This window comes from Panthera pardus, unplaced genomic scaffold (genome assembly GCF_024362965.1).
Source record: "Panthera pardus isolate Hobbes unplaced genomic scaffold, ASM2436296v1 HiC_scaffold_10, whole genome shotgun sequence".
NCBI classification, from domain to species: domain Eukaryota; kingdom Metazoa; phylum Chordata; class Mammalia; order Carnivora; family Felidae; genus Panthera; species Panthera pardus.
Window position 1 is genome coordinate 36,226,127 of NW_026526655.1, and position 19,077 is coordinate 36,245,203.

Below are 19,077 nucleotides of genomic sequence, written 5' to 3' on the forward strand. Positions count from 1 at the left end.
CTGTCCTCATGAAAATGAACTAATGCTTTGAAAAAAAAAATACTTCACAAACTGTAAAGTAACATAAAAGGGTATTATGATAAAGTAAATTCTTTATAAGATACACAGATTGACCAAGAATATTTCCTGCAATGCTATGTAGAGAAAAGGCTTGGTTGATCAGGGTTGGAATTATTTTCAAGGAGAATTTGAAGAATGTGTATGATTTCCTGAAGTGAATGTTGGGGATCCGTACTCAGACTGAGTGTGAAATGTATTCGGGGGAAAAAATGGGAACTGTCATTTATTGAGCATTTACTATATGCCTGGCTGGGCTTGAGGGGTGTGTGTGTGTGTGTGTGTGTGTGTGTGTGTGTGTGCACGCACACATGTGCACCGCATGCATATACCACTATCTAATTGAATCATAAGTTTTTCTCACTTTTCAGATAGGGATTGTAAAACCTAATCATAAAGCATGAGGTTTGACAATTCTATTCGTATACTTACAGTTATGCAGTTTTTCTCCAGCACTGCAAGTCAGATCTCCCCAGGAGGTACATGGCTTGTTGTTTCTTCCTCATGCTCCTTTGCTGCGCTGTAACAGTCAGTGGGGTCTGTATCCCAGTGGGGGGGAGCTAGGAAGAGGCTGCTAGTGGTTATATTTAGACACACTTGTCTGGACTTTTCAGCTCTTTTCCCTTCTTAGAATGGTGCCTTCTTTTAATCCACCTGCACTCACTATAGGTTAATCTTCCTATCACTTTGCTTTGGTCATGTTACATCTACACTAAAAAACTCCCGAGGATCTATTTTCCCCGAATATTTACTAATCATTCACTGTGGGTCAATCCCCAGTGCTAAATTCTCATTCTCATTTAAAGCCTTGTGGCACCCCTCAAGGGCAGACAGTGTTTTATCCCCATTTTACAGATAATGCAAACAGAGACTTGGAGAGACTACACAACTTCCTCAAAGTCTCATAGCTACCAGGCAAAGGAGCCTGCACCAACTCTAGGACTTGCTCCTGACCTCTGACCTACACAGTGTGTTACTGAGTCAGGCATTCGAGGCCTTCCAAAGTTGGAACCAGGCTGTTTTCCAGTCTTTTCTGTGCCTCATACCTGAACCATTGTGATTTACAGGATTCTAAGAAGAGTGAGAGCATGGTATTTGAAGTGAATCTGGTTTTAGTGATTGCCTGGTGATACCACCCATGGTAATGCAACCCTTCTGAACTTCATTTCCCTTGGAGTTTTGAAAATAGATATCTAGGGGTGAAGGTCCGATGGAGAATTGGAGATGCACTTCCGATGTATCTGGTGGTGCAAAAAATGAGAGACTGAAGGGAAAGAGATTGTTGTAATGTTTTTGTTACTTTTAAAGTAGGGGAGATCTGAACCTACTTATGGGTGGAAGGAAAGGAGGCACTGAAGAGCAAGGATGGAAGAAATGAGTAGGGAGGGGAGGAGGGGTGGAATAAGATAGGACAGGAGGGGAGAGACATAATTCATATGCAGTCTCCCTTTTTGATTTAAAATAATGAGGGCCTTTGGAGTGCCTGGGTGGCTCAGCTGATTAAGCGTCTGACTCTTGATTTTGGCTCAGGTCATGATCTCATGGTTTGTGAGTTGGAGCCCTGAGTCAGGCTCAGTGCTGGCAGTGCAGAGCCTGCTTGGGATTCTCTCTCTCTCTCCCTTTCTCTGCCCCTCCCCTGCTCATACTCTGTCTCTCTAAAAATAAATAAATAACATTAAAAAATAATGAGCGTCTTTTACAGGCCTATGACCCAATTAAAGATTAAAAGATAATAATGAAATCATTAAAAAAAAGAACTTTGAGTCAACATTTGTAAAAATAACTTGACAATGTCTTTTTTTAAAGAAGCGTTAAAAATGTCTAAATAATTACTGTAAACAGCCAATTGTTGAGATTAATTATATCCAGGCTCTGTACTAAGTCAGGGCTTTTCATTCAATCTTCACAGTATTCCAAAGTGGCCACTACTTCTGTTGTTCCGTTTTATATAGAGAGGCTTGAGGTATGGAGAAATTTAAGTAACTTTCTGAGGTTACATCGCACGTGGAAGAGCCAGGGTGTGAACCGAGGCAATTTCACTTGGAAGCCTGCATTCTTAGTCACTGTTATACTGCTTCCCAGTTTGATTTCCTCAATTAACATTTGACTTCTAGTCCAAGTAATATTTTTATCTATTTTATATTGGGGAAGGAAGACTGTATCTAAGGAATGTATTTCCAAAGAGGGTTAATGCATCAGACAAAGTGCCTGTTTGGGGGGAAGGCTTATGAAAAAGAGGTACTCCAAGGAGACCAGCCTTCTGGACATGGCTGTCCCAGCAGACCTTGCATGCACTGACCCTGGTAGATAGTAGAGCAAAGAACGTGACTTCTGGGACCATGCAGGTGAGTTAATATGGTTGAGAAAGGAGCACGTGCCACTTCCCATTGCCTGAATGTAGCATGCCTCAACAGCTCTCTTTCAAGATGCAGAAACCAACCTGTAGCAGCTGCTCTCTGTGGAGGTATTAAGTGTTGCAAAGACACCTGTGTGTGCCTCATTCCAGCCCAGACAAGTCTTCTTCCGGCTCATCAAGGTGGGGGGCGGGGGGGGGGGGGGGGGGGAGGTAGAATTTACCTAAATGGAGATTAGATTACCTAATTTCCATGAGAGTGATTTGTCTATCATATCCTGCAGAGATCCCTCCCCCAATACCCTTTTTTGTATTGAAGTACAATTTACATACAGTAAAATGTATGCATATTAAGCGTTGCATTTGATGAATTTGACAATTTTTATACCCATGCAACCACCAGCCAAACCAAGAAAATCCCCTTATGTTTCTTTCCAGTCAGTTGCCCCTGCCGTCCAGAGGTAACCGCTTTCTGACTTCAATCCCATAGGTTAGTCCTGTAGTCTTGCCTGTTCTTGTATTTTTATATAAATTAAATCTTACAGAGATATTCTGTGTGTCTGACTGGATTATGGCATATTTTTCCCGTGGAATACTACTCAACAAGAAAAAGGAGTGAGCAGTGACATACACACTGCAGAATGGGTGAACCTCCCCTAGAGTTGTGCACTGCACAATGACAACTTCCAGAGTCATTTGCTTCATGTTACCTTTGTCTTCTTAGTCACCAAAATACCCACGAAATCGGCTTCCTCCACTTGTCATGTCTATCATAGGGCACAATTGCTGACTTCATTTTTCTCCCCTCCGGTTGCTTATGACAAAATACTGTGTCTTTAGACCATGGTCAATTTATACTCAACTCATGGGCTATCTTGATAATGATTTTTTGAAAGGGATTTAAAATAATGTAGTGATTTTTTAAAAAGGAAATATGTTAGCCATGTTGCGTGTTATCTTTTTTAGTATTTTCAAATGTCAGAAAGAGTAAAGGAAGCCAGGAAGCAGACCCAGGCTCTGATGGGTGCTTGTCCAGTGAGCCCTGGATGTTCATTTCACGAGACTGCTTTATGCTGCGTTGCTGTGCACTTTTCATTGTCATGAGAGAGAATGTTAGGAAAACTATCCCCACAAGAAAACAGCTTTTCTTGGCAAGTGAAATGTGACTTAAGGAGCCAGAACTGGAGACATACGGTACTATGAATGAGAGCTGTGTTACTTTATTGGATCTGAGTCCAGGCACTATTTATACTGCAGCATATTCAGCACCAGATTGTTAAATCTTAATACTGAAACAGTGCATCATTTTAATATTTTTGTTCTGTTTATTCCCTGTTTTCAAGCATTATGTCAAGCATTGCGCATTCATTGATTTCATCTTGGACAGGACACGCCCTGACCAGAAAGTTCATTTCCTATTATTGGAATTTTACCCCAGAGCTATAAAGCATCATTTCGCGAAGCTTTTAAAAGTTCACTTGGGTATACAGGTGTTCTCTGTCTTTGATGATAAAAAATATTTTGAAAGAACACTGTAGTTGGACCCACCTGTATTGTCAAAAATTTCTATTTCTTTTCTTTCACCAAAACAACTGTTTTAGTGGAATGTATGTATGACAATTTCTGACATCTTGGGGACCATTGGGCTTTTCACAGCATACAAATAAAATTTTTGTCCCTCTGTGTTTGTGAAATGGGTTTTTCTTGATCTTTTCTTTATTTTTCTTCATCAATGTTATATGTGCCCTATGGACACAGATATATGGACCAGATAAGATGCGTCCATCTTATGACTAAGTTAGCATTTTCACCACGTGTTGCTGAAGCTATCGGAAGAATCTTCTTGTCACAAGGGTATTCCTAAAATCACTGCTCTATATAGTGTAAGTTTGACCAGGATTTTTATTCTCTCTCCATTGTCATGCATGTTTACCATATGCAGCAGGAAACCCACAGGGAAATGGTAACCATTGTCACTCTAAAAAGAGCAGAGGAATAAAATTGAAAAAAAAAAAAAAAAAAGGAAGCTGAAGGCATCTCTGCTATTTCTGATCTGTGGTCAGTCATTGTGCTATTGGAAAATAACCCCTCTGCCTGGTGAAACACGAATCTGGAAGTGAACTCTAACTGGTTCATCAGCTCCAAATGCTGTTTGCACTGGGGATCACACCACAGTCAGGATGTGACTGTGTGTGTGCTGAGCCCACACACAGGAATTTTCTTGTACAATTCAAAACCAAATCTTATATTTACTTAAGGCTTGCTTTTTTTTTTTTTTTTTTTTGTCTATGAAATCAGCAGTCCGGTATATTTAGCATCAGTCTTAAGTTAGAATGTGAAACAAGACTTTGGGGGAAGGAAGTATCCGTATGGTTTTCTAAGTAATTTAAGAAACAGGAAAACATAAAAGAACTGATTGTCCATGATTAAACCTCAATCCTTTCATTCTCATCTTCCTGTATAGTTAACTCAGTTGTCGGCCAGAAAGAAATAGGTTATTGCACTGGGTTGTAAAATATCTCTGAATGGGCCTTGAATGTTGACTATCGAATGACCTTCTTAACATTGAACAAACAATGAGAAGGTTTAATAAATAGCAGAAATGTGTTTATTATGTTTTTCTTCTCTTTGCAGGAATAATCAAGCTGGGGAGGTGGAACCCTCTCCCCCTCAGCTATGTGACAGATGCCCCCGACGCAACAGTGGCCGACATGCTGCAAGATGTCTATCATGTTGTGACGTTGAAAATCCAATTACAAAGGTGGGTGTCTCTGAACATCTGCCCTTCCGCACTCGTGGAGCTGCTCCGTCACTCAGAGAGTCACTGCAGAGATTAGCACGTCCTGTCTTGGTTGATTTCTAGACACTGGATGAAATGAGAAAAAAAGGAGAGAGAGGAGGGACCCTTCACCAGGCATCTTTATAGTCCACATTCCAACTGTTTTATGTTTTGTTTTCAGAAGCAGTGAAGTGGTAACCTAGGGGAAGCTTGATAAATCATTAAAAATCTGTGGCCCTTAAAGGGGAACTTTCCACAGCCCCTAATTTAATGGGTTCTCTGTTTAAACACTTAGCACATACAATTTGAAGAATAAACACTTCTGCTGTTTTTGGGTTTGTGTTTTGAGGGCTGACTTCTGTGCAAGTGTAGCAGGCTTCCCAGGAAGGTGCTGGCACTGGGCATCTTTTTCTTCCCTTTCTGGTGGCTGCCTCGAAGAAGCACACTCTGCGGCCTGCAGAGGTTCTGGAAGTGATTTTATTTTTTCAGGTACAGCATCCAGAGCAAGTTATGCCTCTAAAGAATCTAGAGGTTCTCTGCAGAGTCTTGTATTGTAAAGTGCCTATAAGTCATATGGTTTAAGAGATGTTGTCCTTTAGTGTAAGGGTTTTGAATTTGCTCATTTTGGAGAATCTGTACTTTAATGGGGACCCAACATCCCCATCCTTGCCTAGGAATGCTTTAGTGTCCTATCTTAAAAGTTATTTTTTGGTTAGGAAAGCAACATCTCTGAATCGTTCAATGAGAGTGAAGAGTGAGCCTTCACGCTTTGAATTGAAAGGAACATTTGTTTACATTTAACGTTAGGGATGTCCAATAACTGAACTTGTATTGTGGAAGTTTGTAATCACATTGCCATGCCATTCCCATCAACAGATTGGAAAAGCCATATTTTAAATCGTTAACAGTTCTTCATATCTGAAGTGACTATTTTTCTTAGAGAGACCGAGTGGGGCTTTGTCCAAGTCCTAGAGAAGCAGTTTTGCTCTCCTTCCCTCATGTAGGGCCCACACGGGACCCTGATCTTTAGCACTTTTCCTATTGCTGGCACAGGACCCAGGAGCAACTGCCACACTCAGAACCCCCTGCAGCCAGGGCCCTTTGTTGAGGTCTGCATGGTGTTCATTCTTGCTCTGTTTCCCAGTTGTTCGAAGTTGGAAGACTTGCCTGCGGAGCAGTGGAATCATGCCACAGTCCGCAATGCCTTAAAGGAACTGCTCAAAGAGATGAACCAGAGCACATTAGCCAAAGAATGCCCTCTCTCCCAGGTCAGTATATCCAGGTGGGGTTCTGGGAAACGAAGAAAGCCACTGGTGGACTTTCTCGCAAGAGGGGCACGCCTGCTCAGACAGCTGTCCTCTGTCTTTTATTATAGTTACTCTGCACTCTAGGTGGAAAAAACATGGAGGTTGTGGTGTTTGTTTTTGTTTTTGTTGTTTTGTTTTAGCGTAGAAGTTTTCACTTCCCGAGAGCTTTGCTGTAATGGGCATACATGAAAACATTTCACATTCACAGTCTTTAACTTCTCACGTGTATCACAGGAGGTAGGTATCAGTGTCTCCACTTTATCGATCAGGAAACCAAGACTCAGAGAAGCACTTTGCCTTCCCAGGCTTCCTCAGTAGGCTAAGTGGCAAGTTGAGATCCTAATCCAGACCTCCCCTCCCAAGGTTCAGGCTCCAGACCATTCATTTTTTTACTTAGTCAATGGAGTGAGTCAACTATGTCAGACCCATCTTAATTTTTTTTGTTTAGTTTTTGAGCATTTCCCCTGGCTAGCAAAGAAAGATGATCTTTACATCACATACACTTGTATAGTTTCTGCTGTGATTCTGCCACATGAAAATATATCATGAGAAAAAGAGGTACTCCATTTTTAGTGAAGCGATGAGAAGCTAAAGCCACAAAAATAAGAGGTAGACAAGATCAAAGGAAGGAACAGAGTGGGAAAGGGCTGCCTTTTCCATTTGTGTTCATGGGCAAGGGACCCACTTTTTCTAATGATGCGGTAATATTTTGGTGGCTATGGTCAGCGGCTTAGGACTGCTGTGAAATGAACTCGGGTTGACATTGTTTAAAGCTATGAATGGAAATCCATTTCCTGTGTGAGTTGCTACACTTGATTTAAGACAATGGACTAATTACATGTCTGTCAAGTTCAAGGGAAGGTGACAAGAATGTAGAAACTTGATGTGCCCTGATCTGTGTTCTAGGATAATAGAGTCTTTGGGGGGAAGCAGGAAGCCTGCTGGTTAAGAGCATGCATTCTGGAATCAGTTAGATCTGGATTCATGTCCTGGTTTACAGGCCTCTATGACCTCACTTTTACAAGCCTGTTTCTTTGTAAGTAAAACCAGGATAGTAATAGTTCTAAGTCATATAATGAGGAGTAAATGAGATAAATCACATAAATTCCTGGCCTGGTGTCTGGCATACAATGATTTTGCATAAACAGTATCAGCTATTATTTAAAAAAATTTTTTTTAAGTTTATTTATTTTGAGTGAGAGAGAGTGAGTGGGGGAAGAGCAAGGAGAGAAGGAGAGAAAAGATCCCAAGCAGGCTCTGTGCTGTCAGTGGGGAGTCTGACATGGGGCTCGATCCCATGAACTGTGAGATCGTGACCTGAGCTGAAATCAAGAGTTAGATGCTTAGCCGACTGAGCCACCCAGGCACCCCCAGTATCAGCCATTATTATTGAGACATGATATTGTTGGTGTGAACTGAATATTTTTCATGTGTGTTGTGGAGCATGCTTTAGAATTTAAATCCTCTGAGATGCTATTAATCTTTTTTTTCCCCAAATATTCAAGAAGGTATGTATCTGAGTAGTAGGTAGCTAGGTAGAAAGGAACACTGGTATTTCTTGACCATCAGTTATGTACTTAATCTTGTGCTTACAGCTTTCACACAGGCCACTTCAGTACCTACCTGTAGGTATGTATCCAGGTGCTAACACTTATTGCTAGGATTTTCATTTATTCCAGTGTGATTGCTTATGTAGTTATAAAAATAAAAATTTGAAGTTATTCTGATCATATACAGGTATTGGATAAAGAAGAGTTAGGAAAAATAATTCATTTGTCCTGACTTTTACAGTCACAGTTAATTGTTTCTTGGATTTATATGGAAGTCAAAATGGGCTTTACTTGGAAGTAGACAAGCTCCTAACTTAATATTACCAATTCAGAATTTTATCCAGGGCTGTTAGAGCCAATGGAAATTTGGCCATCACTGATCTATCATGATTATCAAGTTTAGTTATCACTGTAATATGTGGCTAGAGAGACAGCATGAGTGGAAAGAACCTAGACTGGGAGCTGAGAGCCCTAGCTGCCATCTCCCCCATTCATTTATTTTTGCTGGGTGTGTGATCCCAGGCAAGCCCACCTGCCTTGAGGACCTCGCTGAATTCATTTGTAAACTGGGCATGATTGTTATCTATGCATATTTCACATAATTTGCAGGGTTGTCTTGAGGTTTGATTGAGACCACCTTTATCCCCACCATGAAAACCTCTTTTTCCCCCCATTTTCTATTCTCATTACTTGCCGCCACACCCCCTCCTCCACCCCTGCTGGTTGCCCAGCCTGAAAAGTTTCTTCTCTATCACTCTAATGTTTGATCCTGTGGATTCTACTGCCTTCATATCTGAAATCTTCCTCCTTTGTGCCATTTCCTCGTTTAGACTTAACCACCTTTTAACCTTTGTCCCATCATCTGCTTTTCCAACACTGAGAACTTGCCATTTCCTCCTCTGCAAGCCTCCAGTGACTGCCTCTGCCCTGCCCAAAAGAGGTACAGACTGCATTAACATAGCCTAGAAGAATTGTTCACATGACACCATCCAGCCTGACTTCTCACCGGAGCCACCACCTTCCCCTTTTTACCTGCATCCTCTTTGTGCTCCAGACACATGGAATGAATTACTTTAGAACGTTTGCCATTGCTCTAATGTCCCCAAAATATTCCTGAGGGTGGGAGCAACCCTTAGCATTACAAGTCTAACAAAGCAACTTCTGGTGATATTTTAAAAAAATCATGCAAAATTTATATTCTGCTCCATATACCTGTGTTTTTGATATTTGTTTTTGATGCCATAAAAATCACTTTACCTGTACTTCTCCTCCTGTTCATGTGAGACTGGCCTTCCAGGGAGATACACCATGCTAATGTCTGGCTTTGGTAGCCCTGTACACAATGCTGGTGTTGTTAGGGCCCTTCAGTTTGATCCTTGCTTGCTTTTACATATATGATTTCTTCTGGCTAGTATGCAGTGCTCTCTTGTACTTGATGAAGTCACCTCTCAAATTCAAGCTGGAAAGTCACTGCTGGTGAAGTACCCTGACCTCCTGGTTGAAGCAGTTGCTTCTGCTCTTGGTGGACTTTTGTATACACCCCTGTCACAGCGCTTATCACAGACTGTTATCAGTGCTACCTGCTGGTTCTCATCACTTGCTGGACTGCCCCGCAAGCAGAAGCCATCTCTCGTCCACCAGCACTTCTTCAGCATTCAGCACAACATATGCCTTGCAAGTAGTTGTTATTCTGATGCACAAGTTCTCAACTTGGCCCTGTTTATCTTGGAGTGAATAATTCTTTGTGGTGGGGGGCTGTCCTGTGTGTTGTAGCATCAGGCTAGCTGTGTGGCTAGCATCATCCCTGGCCTCCACCCACTAGGTGCCAGTAGCATGCCACCATCCCTCCCCCACCAGTTGTGACAACCAGAATGTCCCCAGACATCGCCAAATGTCCTATGAGGGGAGTAAATCACTCTTGGTTGAGAACCACTGATGTAATATGTTTAATGAATTAAATATAAAAATGTTTTAGAAAGTGCTATAAACGGCAAAGTTTTATTATTTTTATGGTGTTCTTGGCAGCTCTAAAATGTTTTGAACTAGAAACACTGAATACAATAATTTGGTGGTTGATGGCCAGTACATTTTCAGTCAAACAGGTCTCAATTCTATTACTTAAATTTGGGGGGAGATTTGATTTAGGGTTCTGGTATGCTGTGTGATTATAGAACATCTTATTGGAGTAGTCCTCAGTGAGCATGGACATATAATATGGGCCCCAGCATCATTCCTACAGTTATTACCCTTAAACAGTCCAGATTATTCACTTAAATTGCATAGCTCAGTTGCCTTTCAGGGTGGAAATAAGCTCACCTAGTTTGTTTGAAGTTGTCATAGAACAGGTGCATACATTTTTAAGGTTCAATCTATGTAATGTGAAAAAGAATGCATTTTTGTTCTGAGAAGGTGAAACATAATTCAACAATGTATTCCATCAACATTACTGGGGTCCTAGTTAGGAGTCGGGCACTTTGCAATGGGTTGGGGATGCAGTGGGAAAGATGAGAGAGGAATACAGCTTTCAACCTAGGAAGACGAGAGTGGAGTATCCAATACTACCTACTTCAAAGCAGAAAGTAGGTTAGTGGACTGTGTGAAACAGACTTAGCTCATGAGTAAAAAAAAAACGACTTTTTTTGAAATAATTTTTCATTATCCCCAGGCCAAACTGTATTAGGTATTTCCTCTCTCAGATGTGGTGATTGTATAAAGGAATGATGGTTCAATGGCCAGTATCCATTTTCTTGAACATCCAGTGTCCTGCAGTTCAAAAGAGCAGCCTTTGAAGGCAGGAGAAAAGAAAAATGGAAAAGTCCATAAAAGGGCAACAATTACAGGCTGAGGCATATATATTTAAAGGGAGGGAAGTCATGATTTAGCTGTTCTCTGTCTGGCCAGATAGGTTGTGTTTGTGTATCTGTGTATTTATTTTTGCTTTCAGCTTTCCAAATGTGCTTAGGTGCTGACACCCTCATCCTTTTCCTCTGATGTCCCCCTGAGTTACCACTTGCAGCCTCTCCCTTCAGCCATATAGTCTGTCCCAAGCATCCTAACTTACCATACCTTAGGCATAGGTCTCTTATTAGATAGTCTTCTTTAACTGTTCCAGTTTGGAAACATGAACACATCTTTCTGTGGCTTACTTGTTTTTACTCAAGGAAGAGTTAAAAGAAAAAATCCCAGGTCCTTTGGGTGTTGATCCATTAAAATAAGTAGAGCTAACAGGACCTTCCTTGTCCACCTCATAGGTTATTATGTTGATCAAATGGAAGGACTGAGGAGACTCTTGTTAACTTAAAATTGCAACGAAAGAACAAGTAATTTGCAAATGCATATACCTTCCAGTGCTTTCCTGCAACCCCTTTAACATCCACATGTTCTCTGTGACTCTAGATATATTTTTTTAAACTTATTTTTGTGGTAAAAATACATAACATGAAGTTTATCATTCTAACCATGTTTAAGTTTATAAATCAGTGGCATTAATTACATTCACAGTGTTGTGCAACCCTCACGTCTATATTTTTCCAAAACTTTACATCATGCCAAACACAAAGTCTGTAACCATTATGTAATAACTCCCCATTCCCCTCTACACACCCAGATCCCCAGGTAACTTCTATTCTGTTTTCTGGCTGTATGAATTAATCTAGATGCCTCATAAAAGTAGAATCCTAGAATATTTGTCTTTTTATCTGGCTTATTTTGTTTAACATATAGATATCTTTTTAAAGTAGCTCTTGGGGGCACCTGGGTGGCTCAGTCAGTTGTCCGACTTTGACTCAGGTCATGATCTCACGGTCCGTGAGTTTGAGCCCCACCTTGGGCTCTGTACTGACAGCTCAGAGCCTAGAGCCTGCTTAGGATTCTGTGTCTCCCTGTCTCTCTGCCCCTCCCATGCTCATGCTGTGTCTTTCTGTCTCTCTCTCCCCTGGCTCAAAAATAAACAAACATTAAAATAAATAATTAAATGCTTCCCTTTAAAAAATAAAAATAAATAAAGCAGCTCTGTTCCATGCCCTTAACTGAGGTTTTATGGCTAAATATTTGAGGAACAAAATGACTGGCACAAGTTATTGAACTGTGAAAATGTTACTAGATTTCTACTATGATGGTGATACAGTGTTTATAGTCTTTTTAAGACATAGACTGTAGGATAATTATTTCTGTCATCCTGAGCAAGCCTTGCTCTTTTGGGGATCATTAAAGGACTAACACAAATCTGCAATATGCTAAAATAATCGGGCAATGAACTCAAGCAGCTGGTTGGGTTGGTAGAAAACACAAACTGACTATGTGCTCATCTACAGTCAAGTGGCTGATCACCTGTGTGAACCTGTATTGTCTTAACTAGTTGCCAACTGTCACTTTCATTTAATCTTCAATTCACATATGCAGTGGGGATGCATCCTGCCTTGTGTTAACCAGTTGCCAACTGTCCCTTTAAGTTGTTTTCATGTGAGTTTGTTTTAGTTCTAGGCCCAACCTCATGACTCTTGTTGATGGAGGCTTACAAGTGACAGCTTGAAAAGAATCCCTCACTGGGTGATTGCCTTCAATGTATGAAATGATTGCATGGAGAGGAGAGAGCAGACACTCCTTGAGTCTGTCTCTTGTGCTAGGCCTTTTACTCGGATCATCTCTCTGAATCCTTCCAGCCCTCTGAGGCAGGTAGCAACATCCCTCTTTCACCTTCGAGGGGGCCACTAGCAGATAAGCAAGCCACTCAGCCGCGCCTCAGGGGAGGAGCTCTCAGAGGTAGTCCTGTCCTACTCCAAAGCCCAGGGGAAGTGTTTCCTTCAACTAGAATGGCAAAGTTTTCAGTTCTGATAGTATAGCTCAGAAGCGGCGATAGAAAGGGAGAGCAAAAGGCTGCCAGATAACATTAACTGAATTTTTCATGACAAAGTAATTCCTCCAAATCAGTTTTTTCGCTTTAGTGTACTTGATTGAAGTATCATTATAATCTCATGTTTAATATGTAATTTAGCATACCGCAAAGCAGAATAAAAAAGCTGAAAATGAGCAAAGAACGCATATATTATTCATTGCCTGCATCATGCTCTCTGCTGTGTAGACAAGGAAAGGGAAGCTATGAGATGCAGCCTTGCTCCCCCCACTCGGGTGCTCCTCTTGCTAAGACAGGGCACTCCTACTGACAGACGTGTAACCATTCACTTTGGTTTTAAGATGTTCTTTTTTATAGCAAGTGTATTATGTGTCTGCAGCTTAGCTGCTCTTAGTATAACACTGCTATTCAAACAAATAAATCTCACTAAGCCAAGGAGAATGTGGTAAAGGATATACAATTATTTTACCTTTCTTTTCTTGGGGAGGAAAAGGGGGTGGTCAGGTCTCTGTCTTTCCAAGTGTGTTGTACAAATCATTTTAACCTGTGTTTAATGTTTTGCTTTTCCTATTAAGTTTTTTTTCTAAGTTTTTTAATTTCATCTTAGAGAGAGAGCGCGCGTGCATGTGCATGGGAGGGGCAGAGAGAGAGGGAAAGAAAGAGAGCATCCCAAGCAGCCTCCATGCTATCAGCACAGAGACTGATGAGGGGCACGGACTCACAAACTGTGAGATCATGACCAAGAATCAGATACTTAACCAACTGAGCCACCCAGGTGCCCCTCCTATTAAGATTTATTTTATTTTTTATTAAAAAAATTCTTTTTAATGTTTACTTATTTTTGAGAGAGAGAGGGAGAGAGAGAGAGCAAGAGACAGAATCTGAAACAGGCTCCAGTCTCTGAGCTGTCAGCACAGAGCCTGATACGGGGCTCAAACCCATGAACCATGAGATCATGACTCGAGCTGGAGTCAGACCTTTAACTAACTGAGCCACCCAAGTGCCCCTAAATCGGTTTTAGGTTCTTTAGTTTTATCTGATTCTAAACTCCGTAATTAGCCCCTCTAAGGAATCTGTGGTCACAGCTTTATGTTTTGTTTTTGTCACCTTGTTTCTTAGTCTGTTTGTAGTATCTGCTACTGAGTTTGTACTAGCTGATGGAGGTGGTGGTGAATATTTCCTTTCTTTCATTAATTAACTTCTCTTTTCGGAGACTCCTAGAATAATGTGGCCTGGTGGTAGTGTCTTTTTATGGTGTTTTCCATTGCCGTTTTACTTTGAGCAAGATGCTTCTTCATTCTGAGCTTCTTGGCCCTCAGTTTAGAAAATGGAACTATATCAGAGGTGACATCTATTCTCCGAGCTAGTCAAAAACAAAGAAGTGAGTTTAAAGTTTGTCTCAGGAGGCTAAAAGAAAATTTCTTTTTAGACAAGGCAATCTAACTATAATAAGTATTAAAGCAATATATTTTATTGTTTAAACAATATCTGTTTAAAACAGTATAACATTCTCTTGCAGTTTGGTGTGTTGGAAATTCAAATTGGCTAGTAAACTTTAAAGTGACTGATTCTGGTATATTTTAATTCCTCAAATACCTTATTTTATTTTTTTTTAAATAACTTTCAAATATAACTGGCAAACTATGTGTAGGAGTGACTGCAAATGAGGAAACTTACATTTTATTCTTCACTTAAAATCTTCATATTTAAGATTTCATGATTAATTACAAAGGAGCCTGAAATTTTCCAAAAGTTTCTGTAGTTGGGAAGGCATTTTAAACCTTCTATTTATTTTAACACATAATATTTTTCATAGCATGGCTTGGTCTACAATTACCATTCATGGAGTGTTTATGGCTGTGACCGAGGACCTGAAGGGGCTGCCTGATTGCCCAGTGTATGTGTGCTCTCCCGTCTCCTTCCCACAGCCCACCACCTTGCCAAGTGAAGCTTGCTCAGTAAATGCAAGGTCATTTTAATGTAAGCCTCAGTAAAACATAATCACTTTAAGTATTAAAAAGAATAATACGCATCTCTTTCTGGTCATTTGTATCAGCATCGCTTTATAAAACCTGTGTGCTCAGGAGGTGGTTACATTCCTGGTTGAAAAAGCCCACTCAAATCTTTGTTCGTATGTTAAAAAAAAAAAAAAAAAAAGTGGGGATCCTAAAAGTCCAATTGTGTGGTTGCTCTAGAATTATTGGAAAACATAAAAGAGCAATATAAAATACAAACCTATATACATATTTTTAAAAAGCAGTAAATGGAAATTAGATTTTTTTGGCAGAGTGGAAAGTAGGGGAGATTTTAATCATTACTCATCCCATTTTTGCAGCAACTGTATCTCATCAGGTCTAAGATGCTGTTGATTGTAAGATGCATCCCAATTTCAGTGACACTGAAGTATTTTAAAAATGTGACTGTAGAATGGATGAAATGTGGTAAATGCAGATTCTCTGCCCTAGGACCTCTGGAAAACATATTCCGAGTAGAGTAAAAGTATGTGCTGGGTCTGTGTTAGCTCCTTTCAGTTTGTGTATAATGAAGTAAATTTTGATCTTTTACAAACAAATTGACACTAAGATGACCTTAATATGTATCCAGAATATTCTAGTGAGGCCCAATGGTTCAAACTGACTGTGAGAATGTAGTAGTCTAATTTAGGGTTAGAGAATATCCATGTTTGAAAATGGAATAATAAGAAGTAACATGACCTTTTGTCTAAAATATCCCCCAGGTGTACCTCTTCTGTTTTGAAGTCTCACTGAAGATGAATTACAAAAATTCTTATCAGTGGAACTAGCTTGAGTGTAAACTAAATGTAAAGACCTGCAGGGAATTAATACGAATAAAATGTGCCACAAACTCAGAGAGACCTTTGAGTGACTAAAGATTCTCATTATCTAGGAAACTTTCTTTATTTGCTACTTGATTCCTTTGCTCAACTCATATTTTAAATCTATTTTTCCCCCATGTGGTCTGTAGAGATGGAAACTCATTTATGGTAATCTGGGGAAAAGAATAAATCTGATTGAGGCTCTGGGTAGCCAACTTCTCCTTTTTTAAATGAATTGTGTGAACCTGACTCTAGCATAGAATCTGGTGATGGAGACCATGATAGCCCAGATATTAACTTCCTTGCGACATAGATTGACTCTGGCCTTGTGCAGTGTCAATGAAATGCATCTGGAGCAAGGACAAAATAGGCTAAAGACTGAGGGAAATGTGGATTCTCTGGGGCCACACTGATGTGGGTTTGTGGCCTAGTCTTATGGGCTAGGAAGTTGAGGTACAGCTCCAGGTAGTAACTGAGACACTTTGCATTTTAGTCTGCTTTCCAGACCACTTTGCAATAGAAGATTTAGCTCAGTTTCCTATCACGGCCATATATCCTATGCCTTTCTAGAAGATAACATTCATATAAACAACATACAAAGATGACAAGTACATTTGCAATTATTCCTATACACCAGTGTGGCTAGTGCATCTATTATTAGGCTGCTTTCATGTTAAAATTTTCATTATTATGACATTTCAGTTTGGCATTTTAAATTTTCATCTCTGTCCCTTTTCATCTGTTCTATTTCAGGGACTCAGATGTCCCACATCAGAACTGTGTTAGACATGGGGGGGGGGGGGGGGGAGGCGGGGAATGAAACAGACACAGTCACTGTCCTCAAGGGTTTCACAGACAAAGAGAAAAACTCGGCCCAGAGAGGAAACTAGCCCAGCTAGCCAAGAGACGTCTTTACTTCTTTGTTAATAACACACAGAGCAGAACCCTGCCTCAGGAAGATTAGGATTCCACTGATCCTCTAAGGCGGTAGGTAAGGCTCTGGTAGTTCTGTGATACACTCAGGTGATACTGGCTCTTTGTGTTTCCAGGGCTGTGTTCAGATCCTCAGATAAAAATGGTTTTCCTAACTATCTCCACTTAGAGAACAGAATTGTTATTTAGAGATCAGCAACTGGGAGAGGTTAGCCATCTGCTATGTAGAAAAGGCCAAAGAGGTTTCTGTAAATTGAATTAGGACTCCCCTCCCCCACCAGTACTGGACAGTGATTGAAAAAGAAGGACTCTGTGGGCTCACCGACACAACTTTTAAATGGGAGTCTATGCAGTACTGTCTGCTGATGTTTGAACCTCTTGGTAAATAACTTACTATTGCCTCAATTTATCGTTATCTTTTTTATCTCGATTACTTTGTAAAAATATCATTAGAAGTTTTGAGATTTTGCTCAGCTGCTCCACCCATATCTTTTGAAAAAAGATGGGATTTCAAGGCGAGATATAAAACTTTACAGAGGTCATTTGGATCTCTTGAGTTTATGTCCATTTGCTTTTAGACAGAATTTGCTGAAGTAAAAATCTATGTATAAATCTGTGTCTGTATTATCACAGTCAATTCAGGTGTGAGTTAACATCTGTCATAAATGTTGGTCCAAACATGCCATATTGACTGAAAACATATCTGTAGGAAATTTCACTCAAGGTGTGCAATTATAATTTAATTTTTTAGCAGTAGGTCAGGTTATGTGCTCTTCCTTTTCCTTTTCATCCCGATTACAAATCAGCTAAAGGGTAGACCTGAGGAGGGACAGGGGATGAAGAGCAAGAAGGAATCATGTACTTAAACACTCAGAAAGTTTTAGCTTTGATTCATTTTTGGTTGAAATACAGTGCAAGTGTTATGTTTAGTTTCTCCTGCTCTAAAATAAGCACTGTTAATTTTTTCATTTGGTGAATTTTCACACAAGTGCTAATCACACGTTTCTATAAATTATATTAATTTAACTTATTTCCCTAAATGTTGTTCTGCAGTGTGTAGCACGGATGTTCTCAGATTCTTGGCTGTGTGAGCTTGTTGCCGTTGGAAGCAGAACAGAAACATCTGAAAGACATTATCTGAATTACCGATGCTGGAGCATCTGATCTCACCTTTCACTCTGGTTCCTAAAACACAACTGTTTTTTCCCCTTGTGTTTTATCTGTATGTCCTGCCTCCTCCATCTTTGACATTGCCCCCAGTTTGGTTTTTTTTGGAGAAGGCACTGTCATCGTACAAGTTAAAGAAAGAGTAAATTTGGGTCGTCGTATTTGATGTTTAATAGTTTAGTTTGCATGAGGGTGACTACTTCAGATTTAAAAGACAACAGAGTTTGGTGTGGGCTATAATCTGCCCTTTCTTATCCCCCAAAAGGAGTACTCATTTATGAAAAAAATTAACTATTATATATATTTTTCCTTTTCAGAGTATGATTTCATCCATTGTAAATAGCACATATTATGCCAACGTGTCAGCAACCAAGTGCCAGGAGTTTGGGAGATGGTATAAGAAGTACAAGAAGATTAAAGGTAAACTGACTTTTTTGTTTTGAGAGCTTGTTTTTAATTTCTTAGGTCAATGAGTTGTTGGTTCTTTGGCGTTTATGCTAATTTTAGCTATAAATGTTTATAAAATTATATATGATTTTTATAAAGGTAAGATTCTTAATATTCCCATCTGGAGATCCTAATTAGCTTCCTTAAAACTAAGATGATATTATGGGACACCTGGGTGGCTCAGTTGGTTGGGTCGTGATCTCATGGTTTGTGGGTTTGAGCTTCACATCCGGCTCTATGCTGACCGCTCAGAGCCTGGAGCCTGCTTCAGATTCTATGTCTCCCTCTCTCTCTGCCCCTCCCCTGCTTGCACTCTGTCTCTCTGTCTCCAAAACAAAACAAAACAAAACAAAAGACGGTATTAGAACTAAAGTAAAATTCTTAGCATAATATATGAAGTTTATCGTTTTTACAAGACACATCTGTGAAGACCAAGATTTTTAGAAATATTTTGAAGTGGTTTATTTCAGATAGGCATGTCTATTTAAAAAACTCAATCAATAAATCATTTCCATTAATATATTAATGGAAATTTAAAAGCAGTCATTGTAGGTTAAATCAGCACTTACAGTTGCAGTACCAATTAAAAAATTGAAATGATGCTGTGGTAGCAGGAAATCTTTGCTTAGAAATGGAGTTTTGACATGCTTATTTGGTGACAATTCCAGAGCGTGGTTAAATCAAAGGGACTCTGCAGTAAAGCAGACTTGTGTTCAAATCTCTAGCCTCCATTTGCTAGCATGTTTTTGTGTGTTTACACAAATTACGTATTTAACTTCACCAAGGTTCAATCTCC

General features: G+C 40.0%; 1 protein-coding gene across 3 annotated transcripts in view; it reads left to right on the forward strand.

Annotated features, from left to right (window-relative positions):
- Window positions 1-19,077, forward strand: part of SATB2 (SATB homeobox 2) — a 194,063-nt gene that overhangs the window by 77,229 nt on the left and 97,757 nt on the right. For all 3 annotated transcript variants that reach the window (XM_053906566.1, XM_053906560.1, XM_019428367.2), the window contains 3 exons: window positions 5,045-5,171; window positions 6,334-6,457; window positions 18,152-18,254. In XM_053906566.1, the coding sequence (XP_053762541.1) occupies window positions 5,045-5,171; window positions 6,334-6,457; window positions 18,152-18,254 (354 nt within the window). The remainder of the gene's footprint in view (window positions 1-5,044; window positions 5,172-6,333; window positions 6,458-18,151; window positions 18,255-19,077) is intronic.